This window comes from Stenella coeruleoalba (genome assembly GCF_951394435.1).
Source record: "Stenella coeruleoalba genome assembly, chromosome: 14".
NCBI lineage: Eukaryota > Metazoa > Chordata > Mammalia > Artiodactyla > Delphinidae > Stenella > Stenella coeruleoalba.
In genome coordinates, this window is record NC_137160.1 from 55,153,096 (window position 1) to 55,167,894 (window position 14,799).

Sequence of the window (14,799 nt, forward strand, 5' to 3'; positions counted from 1 at the left end):
AAAAACATGGATGATGATATAGAAGTGGGACTGAACAGGATACGTGTGGAGGATTGTAGAACGACCAATAGGGCAATCTTGGGGACATTGGGGATAAGTCATAGTTTCAAATTTCCCAGTTATTCTATCTCAATATAAATCAAATGATAGAGAAGGACATGATTTGGGATGTGTTCCTTCTTCACTCTCACCCATCATCCCCTCTTGCCCAGGGGATTGATACCAATGATTACAATTTAGAATATTAAAATTAGGAGCCATTCCATGAAGTCGATGGAGTGGGTCATCTATAGACATCAAACTAATTAGTTAGGTGAAAAATTGAACCATGGGAAAGTATTTTCATCAACCATTTTTAAAAATACCACTTATTTTTTAATGTTTGGAAAATAAGAAGTTCGGGCTTGACTACTGTCTTCAGTCCGAACAGTGTAAGCATCCAATTACTTGAACAACAATAAGGATTTTACTTTTATTGCCTCCCATGAAAAGAAATTCTGATATAGATGAAATGATTGAAGTTCACAAATTTACAAATTACTATGGATCAGAATATTGTTAATAATTTGTTATTAAACCACATTTAGACCTCATTAAATTGCATTTCATAAATTAATGTATTTATTCATTCATCATCAAATACTACTCTACATCAGGTGCTGGGGTTTAAAGATAAAAGGTCCAGCCTTGCCTTCAAGTGTCTCATGGGTCAGTGGGAGAGAACAGTTAACAGTGTCCAGTGAGATAGATGCTCTTACGAAGGTGCCGCAGCTTCACTGGGGGCACCGAACCCTGAGTGGGTGGGGCCTGGGGAGTATCAGTATCTCAAGGAGTTGATACTGAACTAGATATTTAAAAATGAGTAAAACTGCTCTGATATAGTCCAGACTATGTGTCTGTGTGTCTGTGTGTGTCTGTGTGTCTGCGTGTGTGTGTGGTTAAATCACTCTGCACAGATTTGTGTAATGATCTTTCTCAATTTAAACACAGAAAGACTTAAAGCATTTTAAATGCTTTTAAGACTTAAAACCATTTTTAGCCTGTCACATCTGGGCATTTATAAAACCAGAACAAAGCAATTATATGCAGAAAGAGAATATAGTAACCAAAGATTCTGAAAAAATAAAACCAATCACAGGTAGTATTACACACATACTAGCATATATTATAATATAGACTATGTATTATTTCAGCATTATGGAACAGCTTATTATGCAGTATTGTACAGAGATGACACAGCAAATATACTTGTAAACTTACAGCTGAGGGGCAAGGTGGAGGCCCCCGCATGGAAGCGAGTCTCATCAAACTCTCCCTTATATCCTAGAAGAGAAAGCAGAAAAGCATGCCAACTGTTCCTTGACTTTATTTTTTAGCAGTGAGAATAAATTTTTTTAAAATACACTTTGAATAAAACAAGTTCAGCAAACCTACTCTTTACCACAACCGAAGCATATGCTGAAAGCTCTCCTTTAACATTCATCGCCGAGGCCCGGTACTGAGCGGTGTCTTCAAAATCACACCTGAAAGAACGGATGGAAATGAGTGCCCAGTGCAGTGACACTCCTGGTACAGTCGTCACTCAGCATCCGCGAGGGATTGGTTCCAGGACCCCCATGGATATTAAAATCCGTGGATGCTCAAGTCCCTTAAGTAAAATGGTGTGAAATAGTCGGCCCTCAGTATCTGCGGGTTCCGCCTCCTCAGATACGGAAGGCTGATGTAATTGCTAGCTGTTTCATCAAGGATCTCTTTGCTAACAAGCCACAGGGCAAATCACTGACTGACACATAGCTCTTTGGCACTCCTGATAAAGCTACTCTCTCTGACCCAGCACCCTGTGGTGTGTTATATAGGCCAACAGATCTATCTACCAACAGCTATAGTCCACCGTGACCCTAGCCTGGGTTCACTTAAAATGTCCCCCCCCCAAAAAAAGTCAACAAAGTGTCAAGCATATAAATTACAGTGTGAACAGTGTGATGAAAAATTGTTCTAAGGTTGTATCAGGAGCAGAAAACGTCCAGCCATGTACCTTTGGAGCAGGTAAGACCCTGAACACCTTGGGGCCTCCCTCAAGGTGGGTTTCAGTCTGGGGGGCTACAGGGTGATGAAAAGACAAAGAAATAGCCCCTCTTTATAGACGCCCACAGACTCCCTGAGCCACAAAACGGATCCCGGTTAGTCTAATGTGCTCTAGCCTCAAAGTACAAATAAGTTATTTAACTTTCAATCCTGCTAAGGTTCAGGCCCACAGAACAACGCAAGAAGTGCCATTTGGAAGTTCCTCTAAGTTATAATGCAGAGATTGGGATGCTGTTAATGGAGTAGAGAGAGAAGGACCTCACACAGAGATGAACAGGCTAAGATTTCAAAGAAGGCTGTTCTGTGTCTTCTCACTGCCAGTGTTCGTGCTCTTCATTGTTCCTCTGGGTTTAGTTTCATTTGCAATATCTTAATTCTTGTTGAAATCTACAGACATCAATAGAACCCCAGGAGGGTCAATACAGTTGCCTTTCCCATAGCTATTTAATTATAAAGCAACCACATAGCTCACTGCCGCCTCAGTAGAATCCCCGACTGGCAGAATGGATGTAACTTTAGGAAGGGGTCAATGCTTGGCAAAAGCCCCAGAGTCCCAGGGTTCTTTCTGCTTGAAGCCCAGCATCACCTGTGTCAACTGCTCTGACCTGAGAAGGCTATGAATCTCTTGAGATCAGAATGACGTAATTTATTTTTACTTTGACATCTCAGCATGTCATGGTTTTATTTGAACCAAAAATGCTGGCAGCTTGTTTAACTTTTCCATCCACATAACTAGGCTTGGATTTCAAAACCACATTAGGAGACACGATAAACCTTTGAAAACTTGGAAATTTTGATGTGGATTCTGCTTTCAAATTTTGCTTTTGATTTTGCTTTATAAACATCCCAATGTCAGGCTCTGCGTCCATCTACAGGCTGACAGGGTGGGCACATAGTTTCCCACAGTTCCTGGTGAGCTGAAGGAAAGAACAATTTCTCTAAGTACAGCTTACTTTCAATGTCACCCACCCCAAACTTCATTGGCCTTTACTGATTAAAGGCAAAAGTGTATAGTGATGGCATAGATTTGGAACTCTGAAAGTATAACTGAATATAAATGCCTATTTATGTAACTTATTTTCTTACTAATGTCTAAGAAAAACTCTCCAGTATATAAAAGGATAAATAGATACAAATGAATTTTTCCTCATCGTCTTTGACTAAATTCAAGTAAGATCACTTTGGGAGGTAACGTGGGCTTGGTAAGAGTGTCATGCCTATCGCTCTTCGGTGTGCACCAAGAAGCAACGTATGGGACTGTCCCCCATCCTGATCGCGCTGCATTGGGAGGAAAAGGGAACAGTCGTTAACTGGAGCGCAAATTGCCACCCTAAGCAACTGCTGGGCAACACACACAGACCCTGATGTCTCTTACGCGTTTATCTCCAGAGTGTGCATTCCATATCGGCTTTCGATAATATACTTTCCAGGGTTTGCATGGACGTCTATTGGCACCTGGTTTTTATACCTATGAGACAATGGAAACAAGGTGAAGTAAGTTGAGGTGTAAATAGATTCATGATTAAAAGCAACACACACATAACTGTTGTTCTTGAAGGAACACCTGTAAACACAGCACTGAGGTCGGTAGTGGGGTCTGTTCAATAAATGCAAATAAAACACATTATAAATACTATAAAACCTCTTTTTCTTAACATTAAAACAATGGAATTTTATTTTGATGAAAAATGAGTTTACAATCATTTAGTAAATGAAGAGCAAACACTTCATTTTCCTATCCCATAACTCGAAAAAAATCATTAGTGAATAAATATCTGTGAACAGATTAAGGGTAAGGCAGACTGGATAATAAACCACCTGAAGTTCACACTCTCCGCATGTGACTCACTTGAAAAGGATGAAAACGGCACTGGAGATAACTGATAAGATATGGCCATTGAATCTCATCCTAATCATTCAAATAAGCCCAATGATATCATTTTTTGCTCATCATGGACAGCAAACTATACACATTTTACTGAAAGAATACTTTGATAGAAGCACTTATTTAGATTATATTGTGCATCACAATTATTAAAATGGCTTGAACAGTTCCACTCAACCACCATATATAAAGTGCAACTACATAATATTCTACATTTTATCTGGGGTGTGATGAATATCAATCTAGACTGAAAGTACCCCAGCTGCCAATTTCCACCACTTCTGAAAAGATCTAGATGTGTGAAAAAGGACTGTTCCCCCATACAAAGAACCAATTTCACAAACCTACTGGTAAACCAATACATTTATATAACTGGAACCTCAAGATGCTAGAATTGTAGTCATTTAAAAAAACATTCAGGGCTTCCCTGGTGGCGCAGTGGTTGAGTCCGCCTGCCGATGCAGGGGACGCGGGTTCGTGCCCCGGTCCGGGAAGATCCCACATGCTGTGGAGCGGCTGGGCCCGTGAGCCGTGGCCGCTGAGCCTGCACGTCCGGAGCCTGCGCTCCGCGACGGGAGAGGCCACAACAGTGAGGGGCCCGCGTACCGCAAAAAAACCAACCAACCAACCAAACAAACAAAAAAACCATTCAGCCATCCAACCATTTTAAAAACCATGGTCTTTTAAAAAGTTTACACTGCAATATCCTAAACACTGTTCTGTGCATCTCACAATGAAGAGAGTGGCCTTGCAGTGCAGGATGAGGAGAGTGCAGCGTCATCGTGAAGAGTAGCACGCTATGGTTTCAAGGAACATCACCATCACAGCATCAGATTCTGTGCGTCAGGATCGAGGTCATTGTTGCTAGAAGGGGGATGGATAGGGAAAATATCGAGCTCATCCACTTGAGGAGTTGGGTGCATGACTACCAGCTGGTCCTGGGGAATGTCAGCTGCAGCTGCTGCAAGGTTGGTGATAGATTTACTTTTTACACACTGAAAGTCTACACACCGGCTCTTTCCTTCTTCCTTCTCCCAAGACATTCGAATAAAGGGTCTTTGGACATAGTTGTAAATCACTTCTGGGCAGCCCCCAGGCCTTTTCTTTTACTTTTTTCTTTGTAGGTTGGACAACCTTTTATTCCCAATCTAGTCTTCTTAAGACCCCTCTCCATCAAAACTGATTTGGCCACAACTCTGTTTTCAATGTACTTGAAAAATCTATATAATTTTGTGCTATAAATAATTTGTGAATATTATTCTCCCATCTGTGGTGGATACTCTTCATCCCAATCAACCACATCATCACCTGTAAGCACCACTATGTGGCATTCATGGTCCCCACTCTGGGCACTAGCTACCATGAGAGGCAGAGTCATTTCTTTCAGGTAAAATTCGAACTGTCTACGGGCACCATCATTTGATAACTCATGCATTAGGGCACTGAGATCTCTACATTTAATAGTACTATATTCAAAAGAGATACAAAGAGAGTCGCATGGTTCCCTCAGTTCAGGAATAGATATGCCATTGGGACAATGGATTATTCCTGTTTTATAGTAATCCAGAATAGCTCGAAACACAGTAGAGCCAATCCCCTCTGCCACCTCATACTCTCCCTTCTCGCTGGGACATGTTCTCTGCCAGCCCCAAACATCCTGCCCAGCACTGCGTATGGCTGAGCAGTAAAAATGGATGGGTCTACAACAAATTTAGCGTTATCCACTATTAGTGTCACTCGTTCTGACGTTCTTACATTCCGACCTCCTTCTTTTGCATTTTCACACACAAACACCATTTCCCCAGATGTCTTACAGCTACCATCTGAACTTGACTGACCACTGTTTCTGCTGCTGTTCCCAGCACTGCTCCTGGAACCATTTGGAGATGCTTTTTGAGGATGAGGACTGCTTGGACGAGAGGAACTGTGATCTTTTTCACGTTCAACATGGTGCTGTCGTGTTGAAGTAACATTTCTAATACGAGGAATGAGCTGAGATTCTGTACTTTCGTGAGATGAATCTTGGGATCTGTCACTTGACCTTCGTCTATCTCTTGATCTCTCGTTGAGAGAGATCAAGTCACCATGTAGACTCATTTTGGTGTGGGCAACAACTCCTTTGGCAACACGTGGGGGAGTACTTGAATGTTTATAAAGTTTACGATGTCTACTATTCAATTTCCAATCCCAGTTCTCTGGATCACTGGAGTTACTGTCAAAAGGATGAGGCCATCCTGCCATCCCACTTCAAGCTTCCTCACATTGCTGCTCTGAAAGCACACATGTAGCACCCATAACCTGTAGTCCCCCTTGAGTGTCCAGGCACAGGCCGGGGCCGGCGACACCTCCGCTTCCTCCCCAACTGGATCCCTCCGGAGGTGTCTGTGGCCGCGGAGGCTCTGGCGGCTGCGGCTACAAGAGCCTCCCCAACAGGTTGCAGGCCGGCTCCCAGGCTGCTTCTCGCCTAAAACTTCTTGACGAATGTGCTTTCCTCTCCTCCATTACAAAAATTACGTTCAAGAAGTTGGCCATTCACAGCAATGTGGTTGAATCTTGCATGTGTAATGTCGAGTGAAAAGAGCCAGACACAAAAGAGTATAATGATTGCTTTTATGTAAAGTACAAAACCAGAGAAGACTAATTAATGCTGCTAGAAGTCAGGAGAGTGATCCCCCCGGAGCGGGGCAGGGGGGATTAAGGAGACATCCTGGGTGCTGAAATTGTTTGGTTTCTTGATTTAGGTGCTGGTTACCTGCGTGTATGCAGTCTACAAAAATTCATCAGAGTTCTACATTTATATGTGATACACACTTTTTAATGTGCATATGATACTTCAATAGAAGATCTGAAAAAAAAGAAAACAAAAACTTGCCTATTGTTGACACAACAGAGAGGAAGGCTTTGAGTGGTTTTTTTGTTGGCTGTCTGTGTAGGATGAAAGCAAAACATTCTTCCCACTAACATTCTTGCATGTTGTTCAAAACCTTGTCATTGCATTGAAAGCTCATTATATTTGTTTTACTCTTTTGTGAGCAAGCATAGCTCTCCTCTTGGAAGAACTTAAAATATCAATCATGAAAGAAAACTACTGACAAATAGGAGCTGAAAGATTCCCTTTCTCTGACTGGCCATCCTTGGTGAAGCCTCTCAGCCTTGAGAGGCTGGCGCTCCACGGAGGGGCCCCTCCTGAGACACTGTCTCCTGAGTCTGCAAGGGGCACCTTCTTCACCACGTCCTCAGGTTCTCAGTAGCCAGTGGCTATGGTGCTGGACCAGGCTTTTCTGCTTAAGCCATTTTCTGTCCCAAAGAGGAGCTGGACTTCATTTGATTCCCTTTAGGACACCCCACTTCACTTGTGCAGACATCGCAAATAACGCTAATAACCATAACGGACACAGAGTGTTTACTGTGAGCCAGGCAAGTGCTTTAAATTCAATGCTCACAACAACCGCACGAGATGGTACTACTTTTAACATAGTAAAGTAGTAGCATTTTCCAGATGAAGAAACCCAGGCATGGAGAGGTTAAGTGTCTTGCTCCGGCTCTCACGGCTAGAACAGCAGATCTGGGATTTGCACCCAGGCAGTCTGGCTCCTGACAACATGGGATGCTTCCACTTTCCAGCTGTTCTCTATTTAGCTGCATTTTATTTCTTCAGATTTCTGGACATGGTTATAAGGAGGTTTTGGAGCAGGGAAAGTTGTGGAAAGGGAGAGAAAGAAAGGAAATAATCTTCAGCCAGTCCCTACCTCTTCCCAGCTTGTACACTCGTACACTCATACACACACACACACACTCTCACACACACACACACACACACACGTGCATCCTATGTCCCTAAAATGCATCATTTTTTATACTTTAAAAAATGTACCATTCTCCTTCTCCACCTAGCAAAATCCCAACTCGTCCTTCAAGGCTCTGATCAAATGTCACTTCTTCAATAATCTCTCCCTTGAAATCCCGTACGATATCATTCCTGCCTGTCCGCATTGGTGTTACTTGGTTCAAATGGAAATATATAACATTTATCAAATTATGGTTGGACAAGTGTCACTTCTACTAAGGTGTGCGTGCCTTGAAGCTGGGGATTGTGTCTGATCCCTACTTACTTCTATTGCCACTCTCAAGGAAGTAGGCATCACAGGCAAATATTAGGCACTCAGTGTTTGCTAAATTGGATTGAACAGAGTTATTGGGTAACACCATAGATTTAACTGTGCTTCCTGATTTGGGGCCGAAGGAACGGAGTTCTGATAAATCCATCCTTCATGATATGGATAATTTAAAATAAGTGCATGTGAAGAAGGTGTGTTGAGGCTCTTTGTGTCCTGGTTCCCTAGGATGTGAAACGGCAGGGTGGACTGGCTTAGGAATCGCAGCTGCGTAGCAGGTGTAGGGGCACAGCCTTCTGCCCCACCCTTGGGAGCCATCCCTAGCTGTTTCTGACAGCTCAGAAGCAGCCTCAGTTAGCTCCCTCCCCACAGGGCTCCAGGCAGACAGGACTGTTTGATCAGAGATGGCGTGTAAAAAGAAATCTGCGGCCACTCCTAATCTGGAACATTCCTTGTTTTGATGAATGACAGGGTAGAACATGTTAATCAGCATGTTCTCCTGACTGAATTGGTTTAGGTCATTTCACACTTGACTCACAAGCTCCCTCTTGCTCAGTTTTCTCCTTTGCTGTGGTGTTTTCAGTATTTCCTTCTAACATAAGAAGAGAAATATGACACCCAATTCTGTGTGGCAGGTGCTACTTGACCAAACAACTGAGTGACACTCTATTTGGCTTCTGACCAAAAACGTTGTTCATATTTCTATAAAGTTTGAATTAAAACAGCATTTGCAGCTCCCAGGCATTCTTCACTTTCCTTGTCCTTCTGTCCAATCCGACTTAGCACCTCAATGCCTTCCCCCCATCCCCCGACCCCCAGCTAAACAGCCATGGCTTCTCTGTCTCTGTCTCTGTCTCTGTCTCTCTCTCTCTCACACACACACACACACACACAAACACACACACACACTTTGAGAAGCTTCCATTCTCTCCACTGGAACTCCAATGTCAGTGTAAGAAGCATCTGTTTTAAAGCTGCAGACATGGATTAAATGAGGAAGGGATTCAATTCTATTCTCCAAGGAGTTCACCTAGCTAGGCGCTCAGGTTCGGAGTCATTTGCGATTGGCTGTCTTCACCATCAAGTCAGGGGAGAAAAGGAGGATTTGAGGCCTGCTCTGTATATGCTTCACAGTTTGTTACTTCTGGAAAATGAAATTCCAAACTGGTCAGTCACCAGCTAATTTTGGAGAGTTAGCTACACCCTGGGGTTATTTGTCAGAGGGTTTCTGAAATTCCTGTGAACATTTAGCTGTACACCATTTTCCTTGCCATTTTCATGTAGAGTCTATGAACTAGTTAATGAGCTTCTGTTACAAGTATTTCTAGAATAATACTCTTTATGTATGTGTGTAAAATACACACTTAATTCCTCCAAACAAATGTCTGTTTGGATACTGGGCTGACTTTGATAAGAAGGGATTACAGTGAAAGCTCTTTGGCAGCGTAAAGCATGGTCAAACAAAAGGGCTTCACTCTAACTTTTCTCTATCAGCAAATAATGCCTGCCAAAATGATCTTTTCATGTTGAATACCCCTACAAGTGTGGTTGCTACTTAGAATGCAACCCTACTGTTTTGAATAAATAGCTGTTACTTTAAAAACCAATTAGCTGAGAGAGAGCTATTCCATTAGCATAGAATTTGGACTTAAATAAATAAGAAAAATCTAAAATAAAATCCCAAACCCTTATACCTGGGAAGTAATTATAAATAATTTTTAACTATTTTAAATGCAGGCTGTTTTCCTAAGATAATATGATAGTAATTGCTAAATTTAAATACATTGTGAATAACTCTAATCTTGTAAACAAATTCAACACATGATTCTATCATGGAATTTGTGAATTCACATAATTTGCAAAAATAGATTAAGGCGTTTCCAAATCTCTGGACTCTTCCTAAGATAGTACTATTTTATTCCCAGGTTTTGAACTCTTATCATGCTTAATGACAAATATGTTTGTCTATTTGACAGTGACTTCAGGGATAATGTGAAGAATTTCAAGTATGTATTTTTAAGTGTCTTGCGTGAGGATCTAGCCCAGTAACCACATACACATCTGAAAACTTGGGTATTGAGTGAGCATCAGATTAATACTAATCCTCACTAACACTAACACATTGCTCCAGGGAGTTTGTGTGAGTCTCCCTGCAGATTACAATCCAGGCTTCCATTGAAAAAACTGATTTAGACTTTGGGCTCGAAATGCAATTAAATCTGGCTCTTTTTTAAAAAAAGGAAGTGTAAAATTAATGCAATTCTCTCCTTCTCTTAAAGAGAACTTTTCTCCCTCATTTCACATAGTTTTTACAATTTGACTGGGCAATACAGGCATATGGTTCAAAGACCAGAAAATATCAGGGTGCCCAGGAAACATTCTCCTTCCTCAAACCTGTCTGCTTTCTGCCCAGCTCCTCCCCACAGCTAACTGTTCTCCTTAGATTCTTACATAGCCTTCCAGAGCTTCCTTATGCAAGTAATATGGATACAAACATAAACGTTTTTCCTCCCCTTTTAAACCAATATATAGCCTATTAAACAAGTTATTATATAAATATATTAAGTAAAACAGCTTTGGTTTTTCACCACATATATATTTCTCCTTCTCTGTTGACAAGCCCTCCTTCAGGATGGCCTGCTTCACTGTGGTGGTGCAGCAGCGTCATCTACAGCTAACTTTTCTACCGGACGCAAAGCCCACAGCCTTCCTTCTGCTCGGAAAGTGAGCTCAGCGCCTCCACACCGGGCCCTGATGAATGATGGGCGCGCCTGTCAGTGAGCGCTCCCTGGCTACCCTCTAGATTCCATCCAGACGGATTTAGTCAGTACGCGGGGTTGGCCAAAGAGCAGCTGCTGTGTGTTGATATCATTTGTTAGACCTCAGGGGCTTCCATGACCTGAGGCTGCCCAGTGGAAACTTGGAACTGAACCCTCTTTGGAAAGGAGTCTGAGGGAGCCAGGTCCCAGGCACACATGCCTTTGAGAGCTAAAGGCTTCAAGCGGAGGCATCACAACTGCCCGCAGCAACATCACACACTTATTTCTGTACTTTCCCTTCTTCTATTCAGTAAGGTCATTCTCACTTATTTCTTTCATACTTATACTCAGTGTCAGGCCCAGGAAGCTGCAGCTGGGTACCAAAGAGGCATAAATGCCAGCAAATTAGTCACCACCAACCGTGGTTCTTGCTAGGTCGTGGATTCCCTGCTCATTGAGGGGAAGGATGCTCACTGAAGATCGCACACTCTGGACCAGCAGCTTGCAAAGTAAATCAGAGCTTCATTTCATGATTATTTTTAAAAAGGCAACGTACCCAGCAAGCTATAATCAATCCTACATGGACGTTTACTCTCAGAGATGGATTCACCTTGAAACCAGTGAAGCTCAAGTTTCAGGGTCTCTCATCAGCATGCGTCCCCACAAGGCTCTGTGCCTAATGCATATGACTTAACTTTATATTCTTTTTTGTAAAAGTGCTCCTCAAATTGTACAACTCTTACGCCCCACAAAACCTGGATCTGACCTTATTTATTGCCACAGCCAATTTTCAGTTATCTGCTAGCTGATTGTCCAAATTTCAGCTTTATCCAGGGGCAAGTCTTGCTTGCTAAACAAGGTGAACTATTTTCTTAGTGGTCCACTGGTTCTTTTGTTTTCATATTTACTTCTCACTTGACTTGCAAGGCAACAGGACTTTCTGTGAAATGGTCTGATCCGTCCCTACTGGGAGAATTCTTGATACAGAATGGATTTGACTTCTCCAAGCACAAAAGGGGTCACGAGAACTAGAGAAGGTTTGTTCCAGTCAACGGACAGCCTCCCAAACAGCCTCCCAATCGTTCCTGAGACAAATCTTGCCTCTGTGCCTTTGTTTTTGATTCAAATGAACCCCTAGGCCATAAAATTCATACGTTAAGGAAATAAATATTTCAAAGCTAAAGGTGAAAGATTTGAGGGATCAATCATACTTCTTCTCAGCCCCATTAGTGAAGATAACAAAAAACTGACAGTATGGGCTTCCCCGGTGGCACACTGGTTGAGAATCCACCTGCCAATGAAGGGGACACGGGTTCGAGCCCTGGTCCGGGAAGATTCCATATGCCACGGAGCAACTAAGCCCATGCGCCACAACTACTGAGCCTGCGTTCTACAGCCCGCGAGCCACAACTACTGATCCCGTGTGCCACAACTACTGAAGCCTACGCGCCTAGAACCCGAGCTCTGCAACAAGAGAAGCCACCGCAATGAGAAGGTCGCGCACTGCAATGAAGAGTAGCCCCTGCTCGCCACAACTAGAGAAAGCCCGCATGCAGCAACGAAGACCCAACGCAGCCAAAAAAAAAAACCAAAAACTGACAGTATTTCTATTTTCCAATTTGACTGGAGTTTTACGGGTTGACAATTTAGTCATCCCATATTTTTTCTGTGGCGTTTTAATATTTTTTGTTTGTTTTTATTTTTTTAACATCAACATATTTACTCATTTGCTTATTTTTGTTTGTTTTTAAATCACTCCTTTTTCAGCCCACAAAGCACTATGTAAGGAGTTTAATCTCTAACAGAATTAGAGCTCTGCCTTTGTAGAACCCTATTACTCTGGCTTAGTAACACCATCAGTGGTACATGGTATGTTTGTATTCTAGTTGCTGAGTATTTAACGGAATAAATAAATGCTTAAGAAATTAATATTTACCTCCTAGAGATTACTTTGTATTCTTTTGAAAATCATATTTAACTCTGATGTTTAAAAATCAGGAAAACAGAGATAGGACACTGTAATAAATATATCTACTTAAGGACTCCAATGATTCGTTTATTGGTAGTACATTTTAATTCATGAAAGATGAGAATTTTTTTTACTCATCAAGTAAATTTTTTTTTTAAACATCTTTACTGGAGTATAATTGCTTTACAATGGTGTGTTAGTTTCTGCTTTATAACAAAGTGAATCTCAAGTAATATTTCTTGGAGCTAAAAATTTGTTATTCTTTATGTAATTCTATAGGAAAGTTTGGATTTTTTCTGAGGTGGGAAATAATCAGTTTTTTAAGAGGAAATGTCCCTTTGATAGGCCAATTTGTGCAACTCTATAGGTAGAGAGAAAGGTGGGCAAAGATGGACTGATTCCTAACTTACTATAGTATACTCTTATACTTTTAAAGCCTGGAAATTGATTTTTTAAACTTCATTTTCACCTAAATATGTTCCTACATTTCTCATCTTTGTTTACTATAAATTATTTGCCTTGGTAATATAGAGCTGGCTTTGGTTTCATTCTTTGGTTTTCAAACTCAAGAACCCTGGAAAGAGTTTACATACAAGAAAAACTGTAAGTAAATCCAATATTACCACAGGCAGATTGACATCACAGGTGAATTTTTAAAAAACACAACTCACCACCTGCTCTTTAAGAATAACCTTAGCTAGCAGTTTATCTTGTCAGCCACCTCCATTATGCTAGCCAGGTGTCCAAAGAACATTAGAAATAACAGAAAAGAGAGGAAGAGACAGGCGCTCTTTGGGTGACAGTGCTATTCTATGAAGTGTTTATACTGTGACATAGGGCATATTTACCACCACTCCCGAGGATAAGGGAACTGCATGCAAAATACCCCTGTCGGAGAAGAAGACGGAAAACGCCTTTTAAAACTGGCTCACAATCCTCTTCAGACTTCTGCTCTCTGTGGCAGACATTCATGCCGTATGATGGGAGAGTTCTGAGTTTAGGGATCACAAAGTCATTGACAATTGCAATAGGATATATAATGGACGGAAAAAAGGGGAGCTTATTCGTTATGGAACAAAAATTTCTTCAGGCCCCATAGTTGTAACAGCTCCCCTATTTTTTGGCTTTAGAAAACACATTAAGACCTCAGCTCATGTGAGGAGTAGAGATGGAGCCCTCTGGGTCTTAATTACTTTTAAAAAGGCAGTATCGCTTCTCATCACAAAATGATACCAAATAAATATGCTGACTAAATTTTAACACTTTATATAAGATAAAGATCCATTTGTATAATAGGATTATAAAGTATCATAATAAATCGTAATGGATGCAAGACTCTTCTTTCCTTCCATACATGTATTTTTTCTTCACTATTTAAAAAATCTATTCAAATTTGTAGATGCTTTCACTGACTCTTGCATATTCACAATGTCACATGTTTTCATAAGAGGTAAAATTAACTTTGAGTAATCGATTCTATGAGAAATTTTCATAACGATAGCATACCATGTGAGACGAGGTTCTGGCCAGCCGGCTACAGAGCAGTGTAATTTTACATTTTCTTTCTCCCAAACAGTGTGGGAACGAGGTTTAATGACAAATTCAGGAGCATGGAGAAGACTATCTTCATTCAACTTTTTATGATATGCCTCAGTTTCTTCTAACTGAAAAAAAAATCAACATATTATGAAATCAAAGTAACATGTGCTACAAAAATGTAATGTAGAAATCAAAATGATCATTTTTTTCATTTGGAGCCTTACTTTTGCATTCATTTCAAACGAATTCCCCTCACCCCTTTTGAAAACAGACACATCACTTAATTTTTAACATTGTAAGCCTGAGCAACATATTTTACTTCTCTAAGGTGGATTTCTTAAGGTTCTTCAAGAACTTTAATTTCTATAGAAACTAAAATTTCACAGAATTTAAATATTGTGTGTCTTTCTTTGACCTATACATTTTGATGTCTTTTTCCTTCTTTTG

The 14,799-nt window shown here is 41.1% G+C and overlaps 1 protein-coding gene and 1 pseudogene across 2 annotated transcripts in view; both read right to left on the reverse strand.

Annotated features, from left to right (window-relative positions):
* The window catches only part of MYOM1 (myomesin 1), a gene marked incomplete at its 3' end in the record, with an annotated part of 137,125 nt that overhangs the window by 97,272 nt on the left and 25,054 nt on the right, over window positions 1–14,799 (reverse strand). Inside the window, exons 4-7 of the mRNA XM_079942280.1 lie at window positions 14,320–14,477; window positions 3,461–3,553; window positions 1,435–1,523; window positions 1,261–1,323 (exon numbers count right to left, since the gene is read on the reverse strand). Coding sequence (XP_079798406.1) covers window positions 1,261–1,323; window positions 1,435–1,523; window positions 3,461–3,553; window positions 14,320–14,477 — 403 coding nt within the window. The remainder of the gene's footprint in view (window positions 1–1,260; window positions 1,324–1,434; window positions 1,524–3,460; window positions 3,554–14,319; window positions 14,478–14,799) is intronic.
* Window positions 4,721–6,211, reverse strand: LOC307197440 (BTB/POZ domain-containing protein 10-like; annotated as a pseudogene). Its single transcript has one exon. The product of its transcript is annotated as a BTB/POZ domain-containing protein 10-like (transcript).